This window comes from Bufo bufo, chromosome 1, assembly GCF_905171765.1.
Source record: "Bufo bufo chromosome 1, aBufBuf1.1, whole genome shotgun sequence".
Classification (NCBI taxonomy): Eukaryota; Metazoa; Chordata; class Amphibia; order Anura; family Bufonidae; genus Bufo; species Bufo bufo.
The window spans coordinates 105,230,924-105,250,816 of NC_053389.1; the positions used below are offsets into that span (position 1 = coordinate 105,230,924).

Here is a 19,893-nt window from a genome sequence, read left to right on the forward strand (position 1 = left end):
AAACTACTTTTCCTTTACACCAGTTTTGATAAATCTCCCCCATTGCCATTGTTCCCTTTTAAGCATTTCAAAAGCTGGGAGGTATATGCTGGTAATTCTCTTGCTATGGAGTTTTTAGGGAGGACTGCTGGTCCAAAACTTTCCTGAATGGAGTCCTAGCTGAGGCGTCCCACGTACTTCCGCCTATTGGACTGCACGGAGTAAAGGAGGAGGCGTCCATGTCCGGCCTCTGCCGCTACAATCTGCAATGTATCATGGTGCACGTTCCTGAGAGACTATGTCACTGAATAAGGGGCGATGCTGCCAGTCTCCCGGCTCCTGCGCTTAGTACATAGCGCTGACAGGAGGAAGCCTGTGGTAAAGCGCCCGCTGCACATTTTCCCGCCCTCCTCACACAGGAGGCGAGACGCCGCCATATCCCGCGTACGTATGCCGTGATGGCTGCCTGTCACATGTAGCGCTAATCACTTTGCTGCACGCTGTGACTCCTTAATCAGGTGGCGGCGTAATTATAATTACCCAGGAGAACAATGCCGCTAATGACACAGGACCAGGCCTTGTTCGGCCCAGCGGTCATGGCGCTGCCAGCCTGTATATTTATAATGAGAGGGGATGTAACCCCTTATGTGCCGGATACACGTGAGGAAAGCTGCAGAGCTTATACATTTTGCAGACACTTTGGCGATAAATGTGTTTTTTGAGGTAGTTTTCCATTAGGATAAAACAAGCTTGAATACAGGGGAGATTTATCAAACGGGTGTAAAGTAGAACTGGCTAACTTTCACACTGTTGTAAAGTAGATCAGGCTGTTCACCCTGTCGGATCCGTCCTTCCACTATTTCGCCGTGCCGCCGCTCTGTTCCCATTGACTATAATGGGGACGGGGGCGAAATAGCGGAAGGACGGATCCGACAGGGTGAACAGCATGTCGGATCCGTCCTGCCGCAAGTGTGAAAGTACCCTTAGCAACCAATCAGATTGATCCTTTCATTTTCCGAAGCGGCTCTGAAAAATTAAAAGTGGAATCTGATTGGTTGCCATGGGCAACTAAACCAGTTTTGATAACTGGGAGGCTGTGCTGCGCTTCTTGCGGTCACAGTTGATAGCTGCGACTGGGCCAAGAAAGGACCCCCCCCCATGATATGAGCATTGGAGTATTTTATGCTCCAATGCTCTCCCTGCGCCGCATCGCGCAAGGCAAGGGCTTTTTTTGTTTATATTTTTATACTGCTTGGTGGAGGCTTCCGCCTAGTAGTGTACCCGGTGACGTCACCGACTCTGATGGGCGGGCTGTAGCTGTGCCCTGGCCATTTTACAGACTAGGGCAGCGCCAAAAAGTCCGCCCATCAGTGCCGGTGACGTCACCGGGCTTACGGCTAAGCCTCCACCAAGCAGCCCCTATGGAGAGCCCGGTATGTCACTGTATCTCCTAAAAAAGCCTTTGACCTGCGCGATTCAGCTCTGAACCCGGACAACCCCTTTAATGGGGCTAAACCGGGACCTGGCATTCAGAATGAAAAACCACAGCAGTTTGTGTCAGAATATGCAGCAGATTGTGCTGTTGCAAAATACACAGTAGGGATCGACTGATTATCGGTTTTACCGATATTATCGGCCGACATTCAGGATTTCCAAAGTTATCATTAGGTATTGGCATCTATTTTGCCGACAACGAATCGGGAACAAGGATCGCGCTGCTGTCAGGGCGATCCGTGTTCCCTCAGCAGCACAGGAGAGAAGGAAGCAGTGTCTGCCTCCCCCCTGTCCCGCTGCCACCAATGAAAGGAGAAGAGGAGGGCCGGGCTGTGGTCACTGCGCCACCAATGATGTTGACGCACTCATTCATTCAAATTCAACAGGAGGCGGGTGCTGGCTGCAGAATCATATAGCCGCACCCGACCTCTATGACAAGTAGCTGCCATCCGCGGCAGTTAACCCCTACCCTGCCGATATTCCGATAGCGTATGGGGAACACAGATCGCGCTGCTCTCAGCGCTCTCTGTGTTCCCTCAGCAGCACAGGGGAGAAGGAAGCAGTGTCTCCCTCCCCCTGTGCTGCTGCTGCCGCCAATGAAGAGACAGATGGGAAGAGGAGGGGAGGGGCTGTGGTCACTGCGCCACCAATGATGTTAACTTATTCATTCAAATTGAACAGGAGGCGGGAGCTGGCTGCAGAATCACATAGCCGGCTCCCGACCTCTATGAGCGGTAGCTGCGATCCGCGGCACCTGAGGGGTTAACTGCCGCGGATCGCATCTACCGCTCATAGAGGTCGGGAGCCGGCTATGTGATTCTGCAGCCAGCTCCCGCCTCCTGTTCAATTTGAATGAATGAGTGCGTTAACATCATTGGTGAAGCGGGGGCCACAGCCCCTCCCCTCCTCTTGTCCTCTCTCCTCTCATTGGCGGCAGCAGCATCACAGGGGAGGAGACACTGCTTCCTTCTCCCCTGTGCTGCTGAGGGAATACAGAGAGCGCTGAGAGCAGCGCGATCCGTGTTCCCAATACGTTATCGGAATATCGGCAAAATAGATGCCGATAACGGTCACAATCCTGAATATCGGCCGATAATATCGGTAAAACGGATAATCGGTCGATCCCTAGTTAGTATTAAAAAAAAAAAAACACAAACACCAAAATATTAAGTATAAATGAAAAAGAAAGATAAAAATAAATAAGCTAAATGTTAACAATAAACATGTTCATGTTCAGCAGATTTGAAAATGCACAGACTATCGGTATAAGTTATCGGCTATCGGCCTGAAAGATCACAGATTATCGGTATCGTAATCGGCTCTAAAAAATCAATATCGGTCGATTCCTAATACACTGTGTGAATTAGAATAACAGTAGATTGACGACCAGTTGAAATCACATTTTTCTCATTGGCTCAAGCAAGGATGATGGGGCGGACTGGCCATTCATCCTACAGGGAAATGTCCTGGTAGGCCAAGGGCCACCAGGGCCCCCTCGCTGTCAGCTAGGTACATAATGATCTGATGCTGTCAGCATTAACTAAAAGGGTTTTCTGAGACTTATATACTGATGACCTGTCCTCAGGATAGGTCATCAGTATCTGATCAGTGGGGGTCCGACACCTGGGACCCTGCCAATCAGAAGAAGGCAGCGGTGCTCTTGTGACCGCTAAAACTTCTCTTTGCTCACCAAGCACAGCACCGTACGTTTTATTAGCGGCTGTGCTTGGTATTGTGCTCAGCCCCATTCACTTTTCAACAGCTGATCGGAGGGGGTCCTGGGTATTGGACCCCCCACTAATCAGATACTGAGGACCTATCCTGTGGATAGGTCATCAGTATTAAAGTCTCTGAAAACCCCTTTAATGCTAGGAGTATCAGGTACTTACATACCTGGCTGGTGGCTTCAGGTCCCCTCCTGAATTAAGCTGTATCACCATCCTCGGGAATGTGAGACAGTGGGGGCAACGGTATTTTGTGCTACATTCAGGTGTTTAGTTCTTCTAGGGAGGTATTTTGTGCTGCACTGTAGTATTGGGTTCTTCTGGGGCGGTATTTTGTGCTCTACTATGGTATTGTTGGCCCCGCCTGCTGCTTGTGTCCCCGCCTACTTCTCTTGGCCCCTCCTTTTGTCCATTTGGACCCGCCCACAACATGAGGTCACTTTTAGGTTTATTTCCAGGGCCATGCTCCAAGTCAGCCCCTGAAGGATGATAAACTTGGGTGCAACTTGCTAGATTTGTTAAGGGTGAGTTCACACTCCACAAATTTGTTGCAGAAATTTCTGTGACTGAGAATCACTTCAATTCATCTGAATGGGGTCATTATATAGCAGAGTTGCAGAAATTTCAGGAACAAATCCTCTGTGTGCGCAGCCACCCTGAGAGACGGTTCACACTGAGTTTTTCTGTCAGCTGAATTTGGTGTGAATTTTGCTGGAACCTCCCCCTGTATTCAGTGAGAGGCCGCCCTGCGGTTCATGCTGGTGATTACAGTCACATACCTTTGTGGACATACCCTTAGGCCCCTTGCGGACGAGTGAGTTTTCCGCGCGGTTGCAATGCGTGATGCGAATGCATGGCGCCCGCACAGAATCCGAACCCATTCATTTCAATGGGGCTGTGTACATGAGCGTTGTTTTTCACCCATCATTTCTGCGTTGCGTGAAAATCGCAGCATGTTCTATATTCTGTGCTTTTCATGCAACGCTGGCCCCATAGAAGTGAATGGAGCTGCGTGAAAATGGCATTGCATTCGCAAGCAAGTACGCATGTGATGCGTTTTTCACGGATGGTTGCTAAGAGATGTTGGTTGTATACCTTCAGTTATCACGCACATGAAAAACGCATTAAATCGCATTGCACCCGCGCAATAAAAACTGAACAACTGAATATGATCGCAGGCAAAACTGAATGACTTTGCTTGTGAAATTGCGCATTTTTCACTAAACGCATTCAGACCTAATCCGGACACGCTCGTCTGCAAGGGGCCTTAGGCCTCCTTCACATTTCAGTGTCAGCTTGATGTCCGCGTGTCGTCCGTATTCCACGGACACTGCTCGGCTGAAAATTAATTTACAGAGCATCTCTTATCAGTGGTCAGTGAAAAACAGACCAAACATGGATGCCGTCCACGTTGTCAGTGATTTTTCACAGACCCATAGACTTCAATAGGAGTGTTTGGTCCACATGACGGGCCAAAGTAGTGCATGTTTTTGTCTGCAGAAAATGCGGGGAGCGCACATCAGTGACAAATGGAAATGTGAACGAGGCCTTACTGTGGTTTTTCTAATCTCGTCCATGAAAGGCCTTTAAAAAAGCTGTTGAGTCTGTGCTGTCCATGCAGCGGAAACTAACATCCATGCCGGCTAGGTAGTGCCGGGCCTGTCTTCTGGCATCAGTTATTGTAAGTGTGTTGGGCCAGTATGACGCTGCACCCTTCAGCTAAGCCCTTCGAGAGCAGTGGAGAATCGTGAAATGTCCCATTTTTTTTTTTATCAGTGCCCCATTATTCTAGTGAACACGAGACTCAACAAACCGCTCTAGGGTGCATATAAAGCACAAAGGAACAAAAGTAGCACAGATTTGCAAGCACAGCAGTATAGAACTGTTAGTAACAAAAAAAAAAAAAAAAAGTGGTAAGTACTTTAGTACTCTACCAGCTGAATGAGGCATAACATTGATTCAAATGATTTATGAAATATTATTTTTTTAAATTTTTTTTGGCGTATGCAATGACCGCGTTTCGTGATGATTCAACCCTTTTATCGATGACTTTGGAAAGCAGATTTTCCAAATTGCTGAGCATGCGTCTTTGGACCTTCGCATTGGCTTGCACGAGTCATGTAGTAGCTCGAGCCTCAGACAGCGCTAATGAATGTTGAGCAATGACATTATAACAGATGTGTTTGCATTTATCGAATGTTTCATGTCTGAACTCTCTGCTGCTTTGTAGGTTATTCACCATGTCTGAAGAGAGGTCTGCAAAGCTCAAGCTGAAAAGGAAGAAGTGTGCAAGCACAGCTCAGGGCGGACAAGAGGTGGAGGTCAGACCACAGGCCTCCTCGGCTCTGAACTTGTGAGTTGACACTGTGATAATGCAATTTTTTTTCTTTACATACCGTATTTTTCGCCCTATAAGACGCACCAGCCCATAAGACGCACCTAGGTTTTTGAGGAGGAAAATAAGAAAAAAAATATTTTGAACCAATAGGTGTGCTTTTGGTGGGTTTTGAACTAATTGTGGTCTGTGGGTGACGCACTGTTATGGGGGATCTGTGGGTGACGCACTGTTATGGGGGATCTGTGGGTGACGCACTGTTATGGGGGATCTGTGGGTGACACTTATGGGGGATCTGTGTGTGACACTTATGGGGGATCTGTGGGTGACACTTATGGGGGATCTGTGGGTGGCTCTTATTGGGGTCTCTGGATGGCACTGTTATGGGGATCTGTGTATGACACTGTTATGGGGGGGATCTGTGGATGACACATATATAGCATCTTATGCTATGTGTCATCCACAGATCCCCTCCATAACAGTGTCCCTGTAGTGAATGACCCTCAATATAAGGGGTGGGGGTCGCATCTGCTTTTATAATGACAGCGTGACCCGTGCAGTGACTGTATTCTACTACCCGGGCCCCGCTCACTGTATAATCGTATCTGTATTCTGTAATAGTTATGTGTATATAATGTAATCGCATATTCAGCGCTACTTACAACTACAAGCGCTCGGTAGGTAGCAGAGAGGAGGGAGGAGGCAGGCCGGGAGGACGGGCGCTGGCAGCGTGAGTCACTACGTCATGTGCCCACGCCGCCTGCTTCATTCATAAAGTGGGCGGCGCAGGCGCGTGACGTAGTGAGTGACGCGCCGCCCGCCCGTCCTCCCGGCCTGCCTCCTCCCTCCTCTCTGCTACCTACCGAGCGCTTGTAGTTGTAAGTAGCGCTGATTATGCGATTACATTATATACACAATTAACTATTACAGAATACAGATACGATATACAGTGAGCGGGGCCCGTGTAGTAGAATACAGTCACTCCACGGGCCCCGCTGTCATTATAAATGCAGATGCCAGCCCCTCCTCCCTCACAGCTGATACACCCGCCGCGACGCGCGGCGTGTGTATCATTTAAAATACGGCAAAATCAGCAGCATTCGCTGTATAAGACGCACTGCTATTTTTCCCCCACTTTTGGGGGGGAAAAAGTGTGTCTTATACGGCGAAAAATACGGTAAGTGGTAGAAACAGAAACTGTTGGAGAGATACATAGTTGTAAAAAATATCACAGATGACATTTTTGGATAAACATTAAAATAGTGACATGCAGAGTATGTATGTCTCTACAGTGGTGTGCCTGTCGTTCTAGCATGGTTTGTCATTTTTCTAATTTAAAGGTTTACGGTTTTCCTCATTTATAAATGACCTAACTATGCAGAGACCAAAATGAACGCTGTTTAGTAGATAATGCTGTATATAAGACACTATATGCAATAGCTTGACACAAAAACTGTGGCCACTTATAAACGGCAGAGTGAGGAGTGAATTAGTTATAGGGAAGATTTATGAAAGACTGGCGTTTTACTTTAGTCTTTAAAGGGTTATTCTCATCTCAGACAATGGGGGCATATCGCTAGGATATTCCCCCATTGTCTGACAGATGCTGGTACCCCCACCTATATTGAGAACGAAGCTCCAAAAGTGGTAGAGGGCGCCCTGTATAAAAAGTTTCTATGGGGCCGCCGAAAATAGTCGAGCGCTGGCTCGGCTATTTCCGTCGGGCCTATAGAAGTGAATAGGATCGGTGGCCGGTCATTCACGTCTATGGGGAGCGCGCTTGGTGGTGGCCGGACTGGAGTCTTCCAGCCACCACTTTCCGGTGCTCCGTTCCAGATATAGGTGCAGGTCCTAGTGGTGGGACGCGCATCTATAAGACAATGGGGACATATCTTAGTGATGTGCCCTCATTGTCTTAGATGAGACAACCACTTTAACCCCTTCAGGACCTCTAAACATGGTGCCCCCTCACTCGAGCAGCGGGCGCCATAGCCACCAGGTTTCTGCTGATCGCATACATTTTCCCTTTCAGATGCCGTGGTTATAATTGACCATGACATCAGAGCAGTCCGGAAGTGGAAGCCGCGTGCTTCTGCTCCGGTAACAGCATTCTCTGGCTGAGATCAGGGAACCTGTTACATTGATCTAATAAACGGAAGCCTCAAGCAGGCTTCAGAGCCTATTACATGAATATACCAGTACAGGCCACGAGGTGGTAGCACTGTATTCTTATTTTGAAAATTAAGTGTTCAATGATGCCTATATAGCTATTAATCAACACAATGTAACGCAATGTAACGCAAATAACATAACTGAAAATAAAATAAAAACAGCCAATTTGAAATTTTTTGTCACTTCAACTCCCCACTTCAAATTGGTATCACTGAAAAGTACAGATAGCCCCGTACACATAACTACAAAAAAGTTATAGGGGTCAGAATATGATGATAAAATAATTTCTTTTTTCTCGCCCAGTTTCCTTGGGGGACACAGAAGACCTTGGGTATAGCTCATCTCCCTAGGAGGCGTGACACTAAGTGAAGACTGTTAAGCCCCTCCTCCACAGCTATACCCTCAGCCTGGAGAGAGAGACTGCCAGTTTTTGCTTAGTGTCCAAGGAGGCAAGACACTCCCTGCTCTGCAGGGCTGTTTTTCTCCTTGTTTAAATTTTAGATTTTTACTTTTCTTTTTGTTCCAGATCATCAGGGACAACAGAGACGCACTAGACCTCTCTGTTTCTCCCGGGGTTGAGCTGCGCCAGTGCCGGTCACCCGCACTGCTGCCTTCCCCACAGAAGGCAAGGTGGATCAGGGCAGCCCAGCTCCCCTACATCCCGCCAGCGCAAGGGTCGCCCGCACGCCAAGTCCCTCTTCCAGCGTCCTGCCACTACGGTGCCAGTAGCTGAAGGGGCGACCCTGCTGGAACGGACCGAGGGTGAAGACGGCTCTGGTAAGAGAGAGGCTTCTCCAGCCCTACGTCCCCGTCCCCCCCGGTCTCCTGCGTGCCTGACCCCCATACTGGGCCTATGGACCCTTCTGTCCCTGCTAGACCTAGGCTGGCCCCTGGGCTGCCGCAGGGCGACATTCTGCTCCCTCTCTCCTGGCCTCCATAGGTCATTGGCACCCTTCTCCCTACAAGAAGAATGCCTGGGGAGCTGCAGAGGTCCGCAACTAGCTGCCCCTGACGGAGGGGTTATGCAGGCGTCCCACCCTCACAGGCACCCGGTCTCGGGGTCCCCCTCCCTCTTACCGGCTACTGCTTCAGGGCCAGAGCCTTGCTGCCCTTGACCCTCCTCTGCCCTCACGGGCACCGGCCCAAGGGCAAGGTGGTTGTGGCTGTCGGCCACATGGGGCGCTGTTATAAGCCAGGGCCCGTTCCATGGGTAAAATGGCTGCCGAGCGCAGGGTCCTCGCTTCCGGGCAGCGTGGTGGGCACCCGCGGCCTGCAATATGAGCGCTATGCTCCAACAGCCCCAGGCCGACCGTCGAAACATTCCGGTCGGCCGGGCACCGCAGGCTTTGCGGCCGCGATCCCGGCGCTCTATCCGGGTCCCCGGCTCTTCCGGCCCGCGGGGTGGGCACCCGCGGCCGGCATGTGCATGCGCCGCTTCGTTCCCCGGCCGGTACTTGAATACTGTGCGGCCCCGGTCAGCCGGGCGCCGCTAGAAATTTAGGCCCCGGCTTCACGGCCTACAGTTACTAGGCCGCAAAATTCCGGCCTCTGTTGGAGGGGGCTGGAACTTCTCCAGGCGGGAATTCTTCCCGCCGGGAGGTTCCCCCGCCCCCAGGGGATCGCAGCGCCGCCCTCCAGGCCGGATCCCTGTTAACCCTTTGGGTACAGGCCGGCTTCAGATGGGCCTGTATGGCTGCCAATCCCCCCCCCCCCCCCCCCCGTGCCCCTGTAGGTGGCTCCCCTTTCTGCCTCAGTGAGGCTGTTATATATATAAGGAAAGAAGAAAAAAAAAATATATATTTTTTATTTTTTATATATATATATATAACTTGTGGGCTGCGCAGGACGCTGCAGCCTCATGTCAGTACATGCCCCCCTTCCTTAGGCGGCATGTCGCGCTCCCCGGCTGCGGCGCTGCCAGGGTCATTTTACCCTCCTAGCCCTCTCTCACGATACGGCGCTGGTCAAGTGCATGCGGCCCTTTCTGTAGGCAGCATTCGTCACCCTCTCCAGTTATGGTGCTTGCCATGTGCAGGACCCCCCCTCCTGGGCGGGATACTGTACTCTCCCTGGCTGCGGGTTGGCCTTGTGCATGATCCCCCTTTCATTGGCGGACTACTGCAGTTTCACCGGATACGGTGCTGGCCATGTGCACGACCTCCTTCCATAGGCGGAACGCTACACTCTCACTAGATTCGTTGCTATCTGTGCATGACCCCCTTTCTTAGGCGGAATACTTCACTCTCACCAGATACGGTGTTGGCCATGTGCACGATCCCCTTCCATTGGTGGAACGCTGCACTCTCACTGGATTCGTTGCCGATCATGTGCGTGACCCCCTTCCATAGGCGGAACGCTGCACTCTCTGGATTCGCTGACGCCCATAGGCATGACTCCCTTCTGTGGACGGCATTCGGCACTCTCACTGGATTCACTGCCAGCCATGTGCATGACCACTTTCCATAGGTGGTATGATGCACTCTCATTGGATTCGCTGCCGGCCTTGGGCATGCCTCCTTCCCTGTGGCGGCATACATACACTCCCTCGGTCGGTGATGTTCTCTCGCCGGTACGTTGTTGGCCATGTGCATGAACCCCATACATGGCGGGGTGCTTGCACTCTCACTGGATCCGCTGCCGGCCATATGCATGACCCCTCTTCCGTGGGCGGTGTACGCACTCTCACTGGATTCGCTGCCGGCCATGGCCATGCCTCCTTCAGGTGACATACACACATTCTCACCGACTGATCGCACTCTCCCTGGATGCGATGCTGGCCATGTGCATGACCCCCCCCTCTTTTCTGGGCGGCATACTACACTCTCACCGGATACGTTGCTGGCCTTGAGCATGGCCCTCTAACATGGGTGGAACGCTTGCGCTCCCATTGGATACCGTGCTGGCCTTGTGCGTGACCACCCATCATTCCATGGGCGGAATTTTGCACGCTCACGAGATTCAAGGCTGTCCTTGTATGTGCCGTATTGGACTTGCGCATGTTCCCCTTCATTGGGAGTAGTTACACTCTCACGAAGTTTCGGTGTTGGGTGAATTGTTGCACACTCACTTAATGCTAGGATAGCCCTGTGCATGTCCCCCTTTCACTAGGTGGACCTCCTGCATTCCTGCTGGATACTGTGTGGCTATGTGCATGGCGCCCTTCGGGGCGAAGTATGGTATGCCCTACTTCTCTGACGTAGGTACGGCCTTGGGCATTCCCCCCTTTTTTGGGGCGGGCTTTTGCACCCTTGCCGACTGCAATTTGCCAGGTACATTTCCCCCCTTTTGGGGCGGTCAGTTTTGCGTTCCATCGCATACCATACTAGTCTTGTGCATAACTCCTTTTCAGTTTGCACTTTGCACTTCCGTAGATACTGTGGCACTCTGGCTGGCCTCCTTCGCTGAGTGATATTTTTGCAGGGAGCGGACGTTCTTGTGCGTTGTTTGGGCCGTGTATACCTTCTCGTCCCGTAGGTGGGTTGGCCTTCTCACTGCTTACGGGGCTACTCGTACGTATGCCTCCTTTCCTCCTGCGACATATTTTTTTCTCTTGGGAGATGGTGTTTGCAGCAAGCCTTGCACTATTCTCTAAAGAGATCATTCTGTCCACCTGTGTAAGCCTAAGGTGTTGTCCAACAAACAATAAATGAATGCCTTATATATAAGTAGACGGCCTCTACCTGCTCGCTACTGCTCCGAGCTGGGCGGTGCTCATTCATTTCGTTGGCCCTTCCGCCGGGGAGTGTTCGTGGTTCCTAGACACGTACCCATTCGTCTTCCCGCAGCATTGTTTCCCTGCGCTAGTGGTCACATGGTCGAGAGTGCTGTCTGCAGCGCCCTTCGCATTCTATGTTGGCTCTGGCGGGACTACGGTCCCCTCGCCTACTACTATTTCCTCCTACCAGGTTCTGGCCGCTCTTCTTGGGAAGGTCACCCAACTTCTCTTGGGTGCTCGCTTACCCAGGTCCGGAGGACCTCCACCTTGAGTTCTTCAGGGTATTCGCCTTCTGCGAGGCGGTGAACCGGGCGTCTCAGTGTAGCGGGGTTCTGCTTTTGAGCTGTCCTATGGCTTCTCGGTTGCCCACTCCTCCTTTCTTTTGGAGGGTGTTATCCCGGCCTCTGTCTCGACTGCTTTTTCTCGCCGGTTCTGTTTGGCTCCCACTCGGTACGGATCTCTCCGATGTGGCTTCTGTTCCGGCCACGCTTCAGAGGATGTTCCTTCTCTGCCCTCCCCTCTGGGAAGAGCATGGTTGTTCATGTGGATGGTTCTGGTGTTCCTTTTGGCCTCGTACTGTCCCCCTTGTCCACACTGACTGTACTAGCTGTGTGCCTATCTAACGGGTCTACCGCGTTCTGTCCTCCCGCTGGGTGCAGATTGCGTTTTTTCCATTCTAGGCAATGTTTCTGCTATGGATTTACCTTCTCGGTAACTTGGGAGGACTACCATTTAGTCCGTCCTCCTGTGGTGGCTACATCGGCTTGGGCTTTAGCCTGTCTTGTCCTGGCATCGGGCGGGCTGGGCGGACCCTTCGGTTCCTGTCCGTCTGCTCCCCCACTCCGGGTGGATACGGGACAACTTTGCTCGGGGCCGACGGGACCAGTTCTACCGACCGTTCTGCCCGTGTTACTGATCATTGGGTTTTCGCCCGCTTGCCCAGGCGACTCTAGTGGGCTCGCTAGTGTTCGCTTCTAGCCGAGTTTTCGTCCAGGATCTGTGGTAGGACTTAGGGCTTTACCTGGGGTTCTGTGGGAAGCTGGGCGTTCCCCCACTCTGCCTTTCTCTCTCCATGGTTCTGTCTTTCTCCAGTCCGGCCTGGACCTGGGGCTGGGACTCTGTTGCTTGAGGTATCAAGTGTCGTTCCTGTCCTTCCTCTTTCAGCGTTCCCCGACCCTCTGGGCCTGTCAGGAACTTCTTCCATGGAGCGGCTCTTGGGTTCCTTTGTACTGCCCTCCGTTACCGTCCTGGGAACTACATACTGGGCTCTTGGCGCTCCAATTTTTCCTTGGAGCCGTTACAGAAGTCCTCTCTTCTCCTTCTGTCCTGTACGGTTGGGTTTCTGTAGCCATCGTGTCTGACGGGTGCCTGAGTGGCGGCCCTTCTGGTTCCGAGCCTTCTGTCTTCCCCCAGGACAGGGCTGTTCTCCATTCCGTCTCTTCCTTCCTTCTGAAGGTGGTGTTTGTCCTTCATTTCATTGAGGCAGTCGTCCTCCCCTTCCCACCCCCGGGAACGGACACTTCACCGATTTGGACGTTGTTTGGGCCTTGCAGTTTTTACTTGGAGATCTCCGACTCTTGTCGATGTTCGGTCTCTTGTGTTTCCAGGAGGTCCGCGCAAAGGGTTGACGGCCTCCAGGGTGGCTTTCCTCCGCTTTCTCAGAGTGGCTCTTGCTGTGGTTGCCGCACCAAGGGCAGGGTTCTGCTTTTGGTGTCACCATTCATTTTGCCAGAGCTGTCGGTTTTTCCTGGGCCGGAGGCATTAGGCTTCGGCCATGCATTTGTGCAAGGCGGTCACTGGTCTTCCTTGCACACCTTACCGAGTTCTACAGGGTGCATACTCGGTCTTCGGCGTATGCTGCCTTGGGCCGCCTGGTCTGCAGGCGGCGGTTTTTTGATGCCTTCGGGTGCTTCGCCTTGGTGCTGTGGTCCCTCCCCTTTTGGACTGCTTTTGAACGTCCCAAGGTCTTCTGTGTCCCCCAAGGAAACTGGGCGAGAAAACGAGATTTTTGTATAACTTACCAGTAAAATCTCTTTCTCGCTCTTTCCTTGGGGGACACAGCACCCACCCATTCTTTGTTCTTCTCTGACTGTTTCCGAGTTTGTTTTACCCTTTGGGTAGTTGGCTTGTTGGTTCCACTTTTTGGACTTTGCCTTTTCTCACTACTTGGACACGCAACTGGCAGTCTCTCTCTCCAGGCTGAGGGTATAGCTGTGGAGGAGGGGCTTAACAGTCTTCACTTAGTGTCACGCCTCCTAGGGAGATGAGCTATACCCAAGGTCTTCTGTGTCCCCCAAGGAAAGAGCGAGAAAGAGATTTTACTGGTAAGTTATACAAAAATCTCGTTTTTTCTGTATTAAAACGCAAGAAAAACTATACAAGTGTGGTATTGTTGTAACCGTACAGACCTGGAGAATGAAGATAACTGGTAAATTTTACCGCATAGTGTACGGTGTAAAAAAAAAACAACAAAAAAACAAAAACAAAAAAAAAAAAACCTTTGTCAGAATTGCGTTTTTTCCCAATTTTCCCCCATTTGGAATTTTCCGCTTCCGCTAAAGTCAGCCAGTATAATATGGTTAATTCTGGTGACAGAAACCCTTTAAGCACGAACACGGACGTGTGAATGAGGCTTTATAGATACAGGGCTGGGTGAGAGAGATCTCTGTACTGGCCTTTGATATATTTATACATATGTCGCCCCTTAGCCATTTTTTTTTTCTAAACTAAACTCTAATTTTGTTAATCTGTCTGGGTGCTGTAGTCCACCCATTCTACTTATTATTGCAGAAATTATTTTCATTACATTGAGCAAATGACATAAGTAATCTAACTTTTATAGACCAAATGTTATCACTGTGAACTTCAATCGCCTTGTTTTCATCCATTTTAATGTTTTAGATGCATTGAATTATGAGCAGTTCCTTCATATACACACATCAGACACAGAGCAAGGAGCTTGAAATGGCAACATGCCTTGTCCCTGTGCCATTTATTACATTGTATTTAAATTGTCACTGCACAGCATCAAAATGCAATCGTGAGTTTTGGGGCTTCTGGTTCCGACGCTGGTACAGTCAGGTCCATAAATATTGGGACATCGACACAATTCTAACATTTTTGGCTCTATACACCACCACAATGGATTTAAAATGAAACTAACAAGATGTGCTTTAACTGCAGACTGTCAGCTTTAATTTGAGGGCATTTACATCCAAATCAGGTGAACGGTGTAGGAATTACAACAGTTTGCATATGTGTCTCCCACTTGTTAAGGGACCAAAAGTAATGGGACAATTGGCTTCTCAGCTGGTCCATGGCCAGGTGTGTGTTATTCCCTCATTGTCCCAATTACAATGAGCAGATAAAAGGTCCAGAGTTCATTTCAATTTGTCTATTTGCATTTGGAATCTGTTGCTGTTAACTCTCAAGATGAGATCCAAAGAGCTGTCACTATCAGTGAAGCAAGCCATCATTAGGCTGAAAAAACAAAACAAACCCATCAGAGAGATAGCAAAAACATTAGGCGTGGCCAAAACAACTGTTTGGAACATTCTTAAAAAGAAGGAATGCACCGGTGAGCTCACCAACACCAAAAGACCCGGAAGACCACGGCAAACAGCTGTGGTGGATGACCAAAGAATTATTTCCCTGGTGAAGAAAACACCCTTCACAACAGTTGGCCAGATCAAGAACACTCTCCAGGAGGTAGGTGTATGTGTGTCAAAGTCAACAATCAAGAGAAGACTTCACCAGAGTGAATACAGAGGGTTCACCACAAGATGTAAACCATTGGTGAGCCTCAAAAACAGGAAGGCCAGATTAGAGTTTGCCAAACAAAATCTAAAAAATCCTTCACAGTTCTGGAACAACATCCTATGGACAGATGAGACCAAGATCAACTTGTACCAGAGTGATGGGAAGAGAAGAGTATGGAGAAGGAAAGGAACTGCTCATGATCCTAAGCATAACACCTAATAAGTGAAACATGGTGGTGGTAGTGTCATGGCGTGGGCATGTATGGCTGCCAATGGAACTGGTTCTCTTGTATTTATTGATGATGTGACTGCTGACAAAAGCAGCAGGATGAATTCTGAATTGTTTCGGGCAATATTATCTGCTCATATTCAGCCAAATGCTTCAGAACTCATTGGACGGCGCTTCACAGTGGACAATGACCCAAAGCATACTGCAAAAGCAACCAAAGAGTTTTTTAAGGGAAAGAAGTGGAATGTTCTGCAATGGCCAAGTCAATCACCTGACCTGAATCCGATTGAGCATGCATTTCACTTGCTGAAGACAAAACTGAAGGGAAAATGCCCCAAGAAGAAGCAGGAACTGAAGACAGTTGCAGTAGAGGCCTGGCAGAGCATCACCAGGGATGAAACCCGGCGTCTGGTGATGTCTATGCGTTCCAGACTGCAGACTGTAATTGACTGCAAAGGATTTGCAACCAAGTATTAAAAAGTGAAAGTTTGATTTATGATTATTATTCTGTCCCATTACCTTTGGTCCCTTAACAAGTGGGAGGCACATATGGAAACTGTTGTAATTCCTACACCGTTCACCTGATTTAGATGTAAATACCCTCAAATTAAAGCTGACAGTCTGCAGGTAAAGCACATCTTGTTCGTTTCATTTCAAATCCATTGTGGTGGTGTATAGAGCCAAAAATGTTAGAATTGTGTCGATGTCCCAATATATATGGACCTGACTGTATATGAGGACGCAGAGACATCAGCTCATTGCCGCTCACCAAATTGTAGCCCGCTCTGCCACATCCTCCTGTATTGACGGGAGTTTAATCCAATACTTACCGGCTCCTGAAAGTGTATGGAGTGCTATCTACTTAGGAGCGGGCAGAAATCCACCTCCTCGGGCCGAGTTACCGACATAACGTGCCCCAAGCATTCCAAGATGACACCGTCTCCCCCTTACACTCCAAAGCGCATGGAGAGTGAAACACTGGAGGACAGGTGGACTCGCAGGTGGACTTATTTGATAATGTAGGGGGAAATGTGGATGTACGACAACTAGCCATAGAGGTGGCAAAACGATTAGCGCCGGACATTATTGCGTGCTTATCATCAACAGTGCATATGGCGCTGAACAAGCTACAAGAGGAGGGGAAGCTCCACGAGCACATGCTCTCACAAGTGGAACAGCGGGTGGCGTGCATGGAGGAAGACTCTGCTGAAGTCACGACCCAACTTCAGGATCTGCTCCAGCTGGCTAACCGTTTAAATAAACAGGTTGACGACCTGGAAAATCGGTCTTGACAAAGCAACTTGAGATTGGTCCGAGTACCTGAATCTGTGCCGCTGAAAGATCACTGCCATGTGTTTGAATATGAGCTGCCCCAGGCCTTGGGTCTGTCGGTTTGGAGGAAAGTGGAGAGGGCACACTGTGTCAGGCCCCCGCGATATCCCCCTACTAACACCTCTGCAAAAACCAAGGCAAGTAAGTTGCAAGTACTTACTATACTGATAAGAAAGACATACTAAGGGCCTATAGAATGTGGTGGGAACCCCTGATCTTGTGAGGAGTTAAGGTGCTACTCTTTGCTGACTACTTTCACACTAGCGGTAAAGTTTTCCGGTATTGAGTTGCGTCATAGGGGCTCAACGCTTCAGTTTTGTCCTAATGCATTCTGAATGGAAAGCAATCCGTTCAGTATGCAAGAAGATATCTTCAGTTCTGTCCCTTTTACGGTATTTGGCTGGAGAAAATACTGCAGCATTCTGCGTTATTTTCTCCGGCCAAAATTCCGGAACACTGCTGGTTTCGGCATTAATTTCCATTGAAATGTATTAATGCCGGATCCGGTACCAAGTGTTCTGGAAAAATGGATCCGGTCTGCGGATGCGCAGACCATTAAATCTGTGAAAAAGATAAATACCGGATCAGTTTTTCCGGATGACACTGGAGAGATGGATCTGGTATTGTAATGCATTTGTCAGACGGATCTGGATCCAGAAACAAATGGTATAGGTTTGCATACGGATTTCCGGATCCGGCCTGCCGGATTCTTCTAATGCTAGTGCGACATTACCCTAAGTTGAAGTTTTTTTGTTTCTTAAGTTTTGGTTATATATGTTTTTTTGGAATGTCACTGTAGCATGTCATGGGTACTGAGTCGCGAGGGAGTTGCTGCGCTGGGAAGCAACGCCTTGTTGATAGGCAGTTCTTATAAGAAATTTTGCCTAGTGAGGATGCTTGGTCGGGACATGGGTCTTCCTGCAGAGATAGACTATGATAATTATCTCTTGGAACGTTAAGGGGTTGCGCTCCCTGAATAAGTGTATGAAAGTATTGCGGCACCTTGAGGCCCCTTTCACACGGGCGAGTATTCCGCGCGGATGCGATGCGTGAGGTGGACGCATTTCACCCGCACTGAATACCGACCCATTAATTTCTATGGGGCTGTTCACATGAGCGGTGATTTTTACGCATCACTTGTGCGCTGCGTGAAAATCGCAGCATGCTCAATATTCTGCGTTTTTCACGCAACGCAGGCCCCATAGAAGTGAATGGGGTTGCGTGAAAATCGCAAGCAAGTGCGGATGCGGTGCGATTTTCACGCATGGTTGCTAGGTGACAGTCTATTCACTGTATTATTTTCCCTTCTAACATGGTTATAAGGGAAAATAATAGCATTCTGAATACAGAATGCTTAGTGGGTGATCAATTGAGGGGTAAAAAATAAAATAAAAAATTAACTCACCTTCTCCTCTTGTTCGCGTAGTTCCCGGTCTCTTCTTTACTTCTTTAATGATGAACTACCGGCTAGGACCTGTGGTGACGTCAGATCACATGCTCCAATCACATGGTCCATCACCACGGTGATGGACCATGTGATTGGAGCATGTGATCTGACGTCACCAAAGGTCCTTTAGCCCACAGCTCATCATTAAAAAAGTAAAGAAGAGACCGGGAACTACGCGAACAAGAGGAGAAGGTGAGTTAATTTTATTTTATTTTTTTAACCCTCAATTGATCACCTACTAAGCATTCTGTATTCAGAATGCTATTATTTTCCCTTATAACCATGTTATAAGGGAAAATAATAACATCTACACAACACCTAACCCAAACATGCGTGGGTACCAAACATGCGTGATTTTTCTCACGCGAGTGCAAAACGCATTACAATGTTTTGCACTCGCGCGGAAAAATCGCGGATTTTCCCGCAACGCCCATGTGAAAGAGGCCTAAATGATTGAAGGTAGATATTGCACTTCTACAGGAGAACCATCTTCCGAAGGAAGACTACCATAAAATGGAAAAGATGTGGGTTGGATTAGTATATGGCTCCGCAGCGGTGGGGCACAAGGCGGGGGTGCTGATACTCATAGGAAAGCACCTCTCTCATGTTGCACATTCAGTGGAAGCAGACGATAAAGAGAGGATCGTGCGGATGCATGTCTCTGGGCCTTTTGGGGACCTAAGCTTATATAATATCTATGCTCCAAACCAAGGCCAGCCAGAAAGGATTTTTAGATTCTTTATGCCCCAGAATACTACAGGACATGCTTCCGACCAAAATAGTGGGCGGGGACTTTAATCTGGTTATAAGTATGCAAGAAGATATAATAGAACTAAGGGCAACCATGACAGCTTGGCAGACTTTGTAAACACCCTGTCCCTTTGAGATAGCTGGAGACTACTTCATCCACAGGGGCAGGAATTTACGCATTACTCGCATGCACACGACACTTGGTCTCACATAGACTATATGTTTTTGTCTCCAGTGGCTCTTCAGAGAGTATCGGCCATAGTTATTGGAGATATGGTCATATCAGATCACTCTCCCTTTCTTCTTGACCTTGAAGATCAGCACCCTAGGGGAGGAGACTTGGTGTGGCGGTTCCCAAACTATCTGTTGCAGGATGAGGACTTTATAAAGATATTGCATGGTTGGTGGATGGACTATGTAGACTGTAACATGGAACATATCCATTAACCCGCACTATTTTGGGAAACACCAAAAGCTGCCCTGAGAGGGCACCTAATGGCTCATGTTTCTTCTATAAAGAAGCTAGCAAGGGCGAACTTCGAGAAGGCGAGCAGTGCTTTGAGAACGTCGTATGTGAACTTTCTCTCAGCCCTGACCCAGGTCACCAAAGAGAGATGAGTTTCGGCTCAGAGAGACTTTGACATATGGGACGACAGGAAGGAAAGTATAGGAAGGACTCTACTTGATGCTGAGTTACATAAGTTTGGAAATAAGTCGAGGAGGCTGCTAACGTCGCTTGCGAGGGGTAGGCATCCAATGATGCACATTATCAGTATGAAGAGGGGTATGGGACCAAGGAGCACAGACCTAAACATATAAATGGCATACTGAGGGACTATATGGCTAAGTTTTATTTGGAGGTGGAGGGACGAGCATTCTTGAACACACTGTCTTTGCCTTAGATTACCGATGAACAGCTTGCTTCTTTGAATGCTCCTTTGACTACAATGGAGATTCA

The 19,893-nt window shown here is 49.1% G+C and overlaps 1 protein-coding gene across 1 annotated transcript in view; it reads left to right on the forward strand.

The window, feature by feature from the left end:
• Positions 1 to 204: 204 nt before the first annotated feature.
• Positions 205 to 19,893, forward strand: part of FAAP20 (FA core complex associated protein 20) — a 56,590-nt gene continuing 36,901 nt past the window's right edge. The window contains exons 1-2 of the mRNA XM_040427502.1: positions 205 to 423; positions 5,428 to 5,550. Coding sequence (XP_040283436.1) covers positions 5,438 to 5,550 — 113 coding nt within the window. The 5' untranslated portion in view covers positions 205 to 423; positions 5,428 to 5,437. The remainder of the gene's footprint in view (positions 424 to 5,427; positions 5,551 to 19,893) is intronic.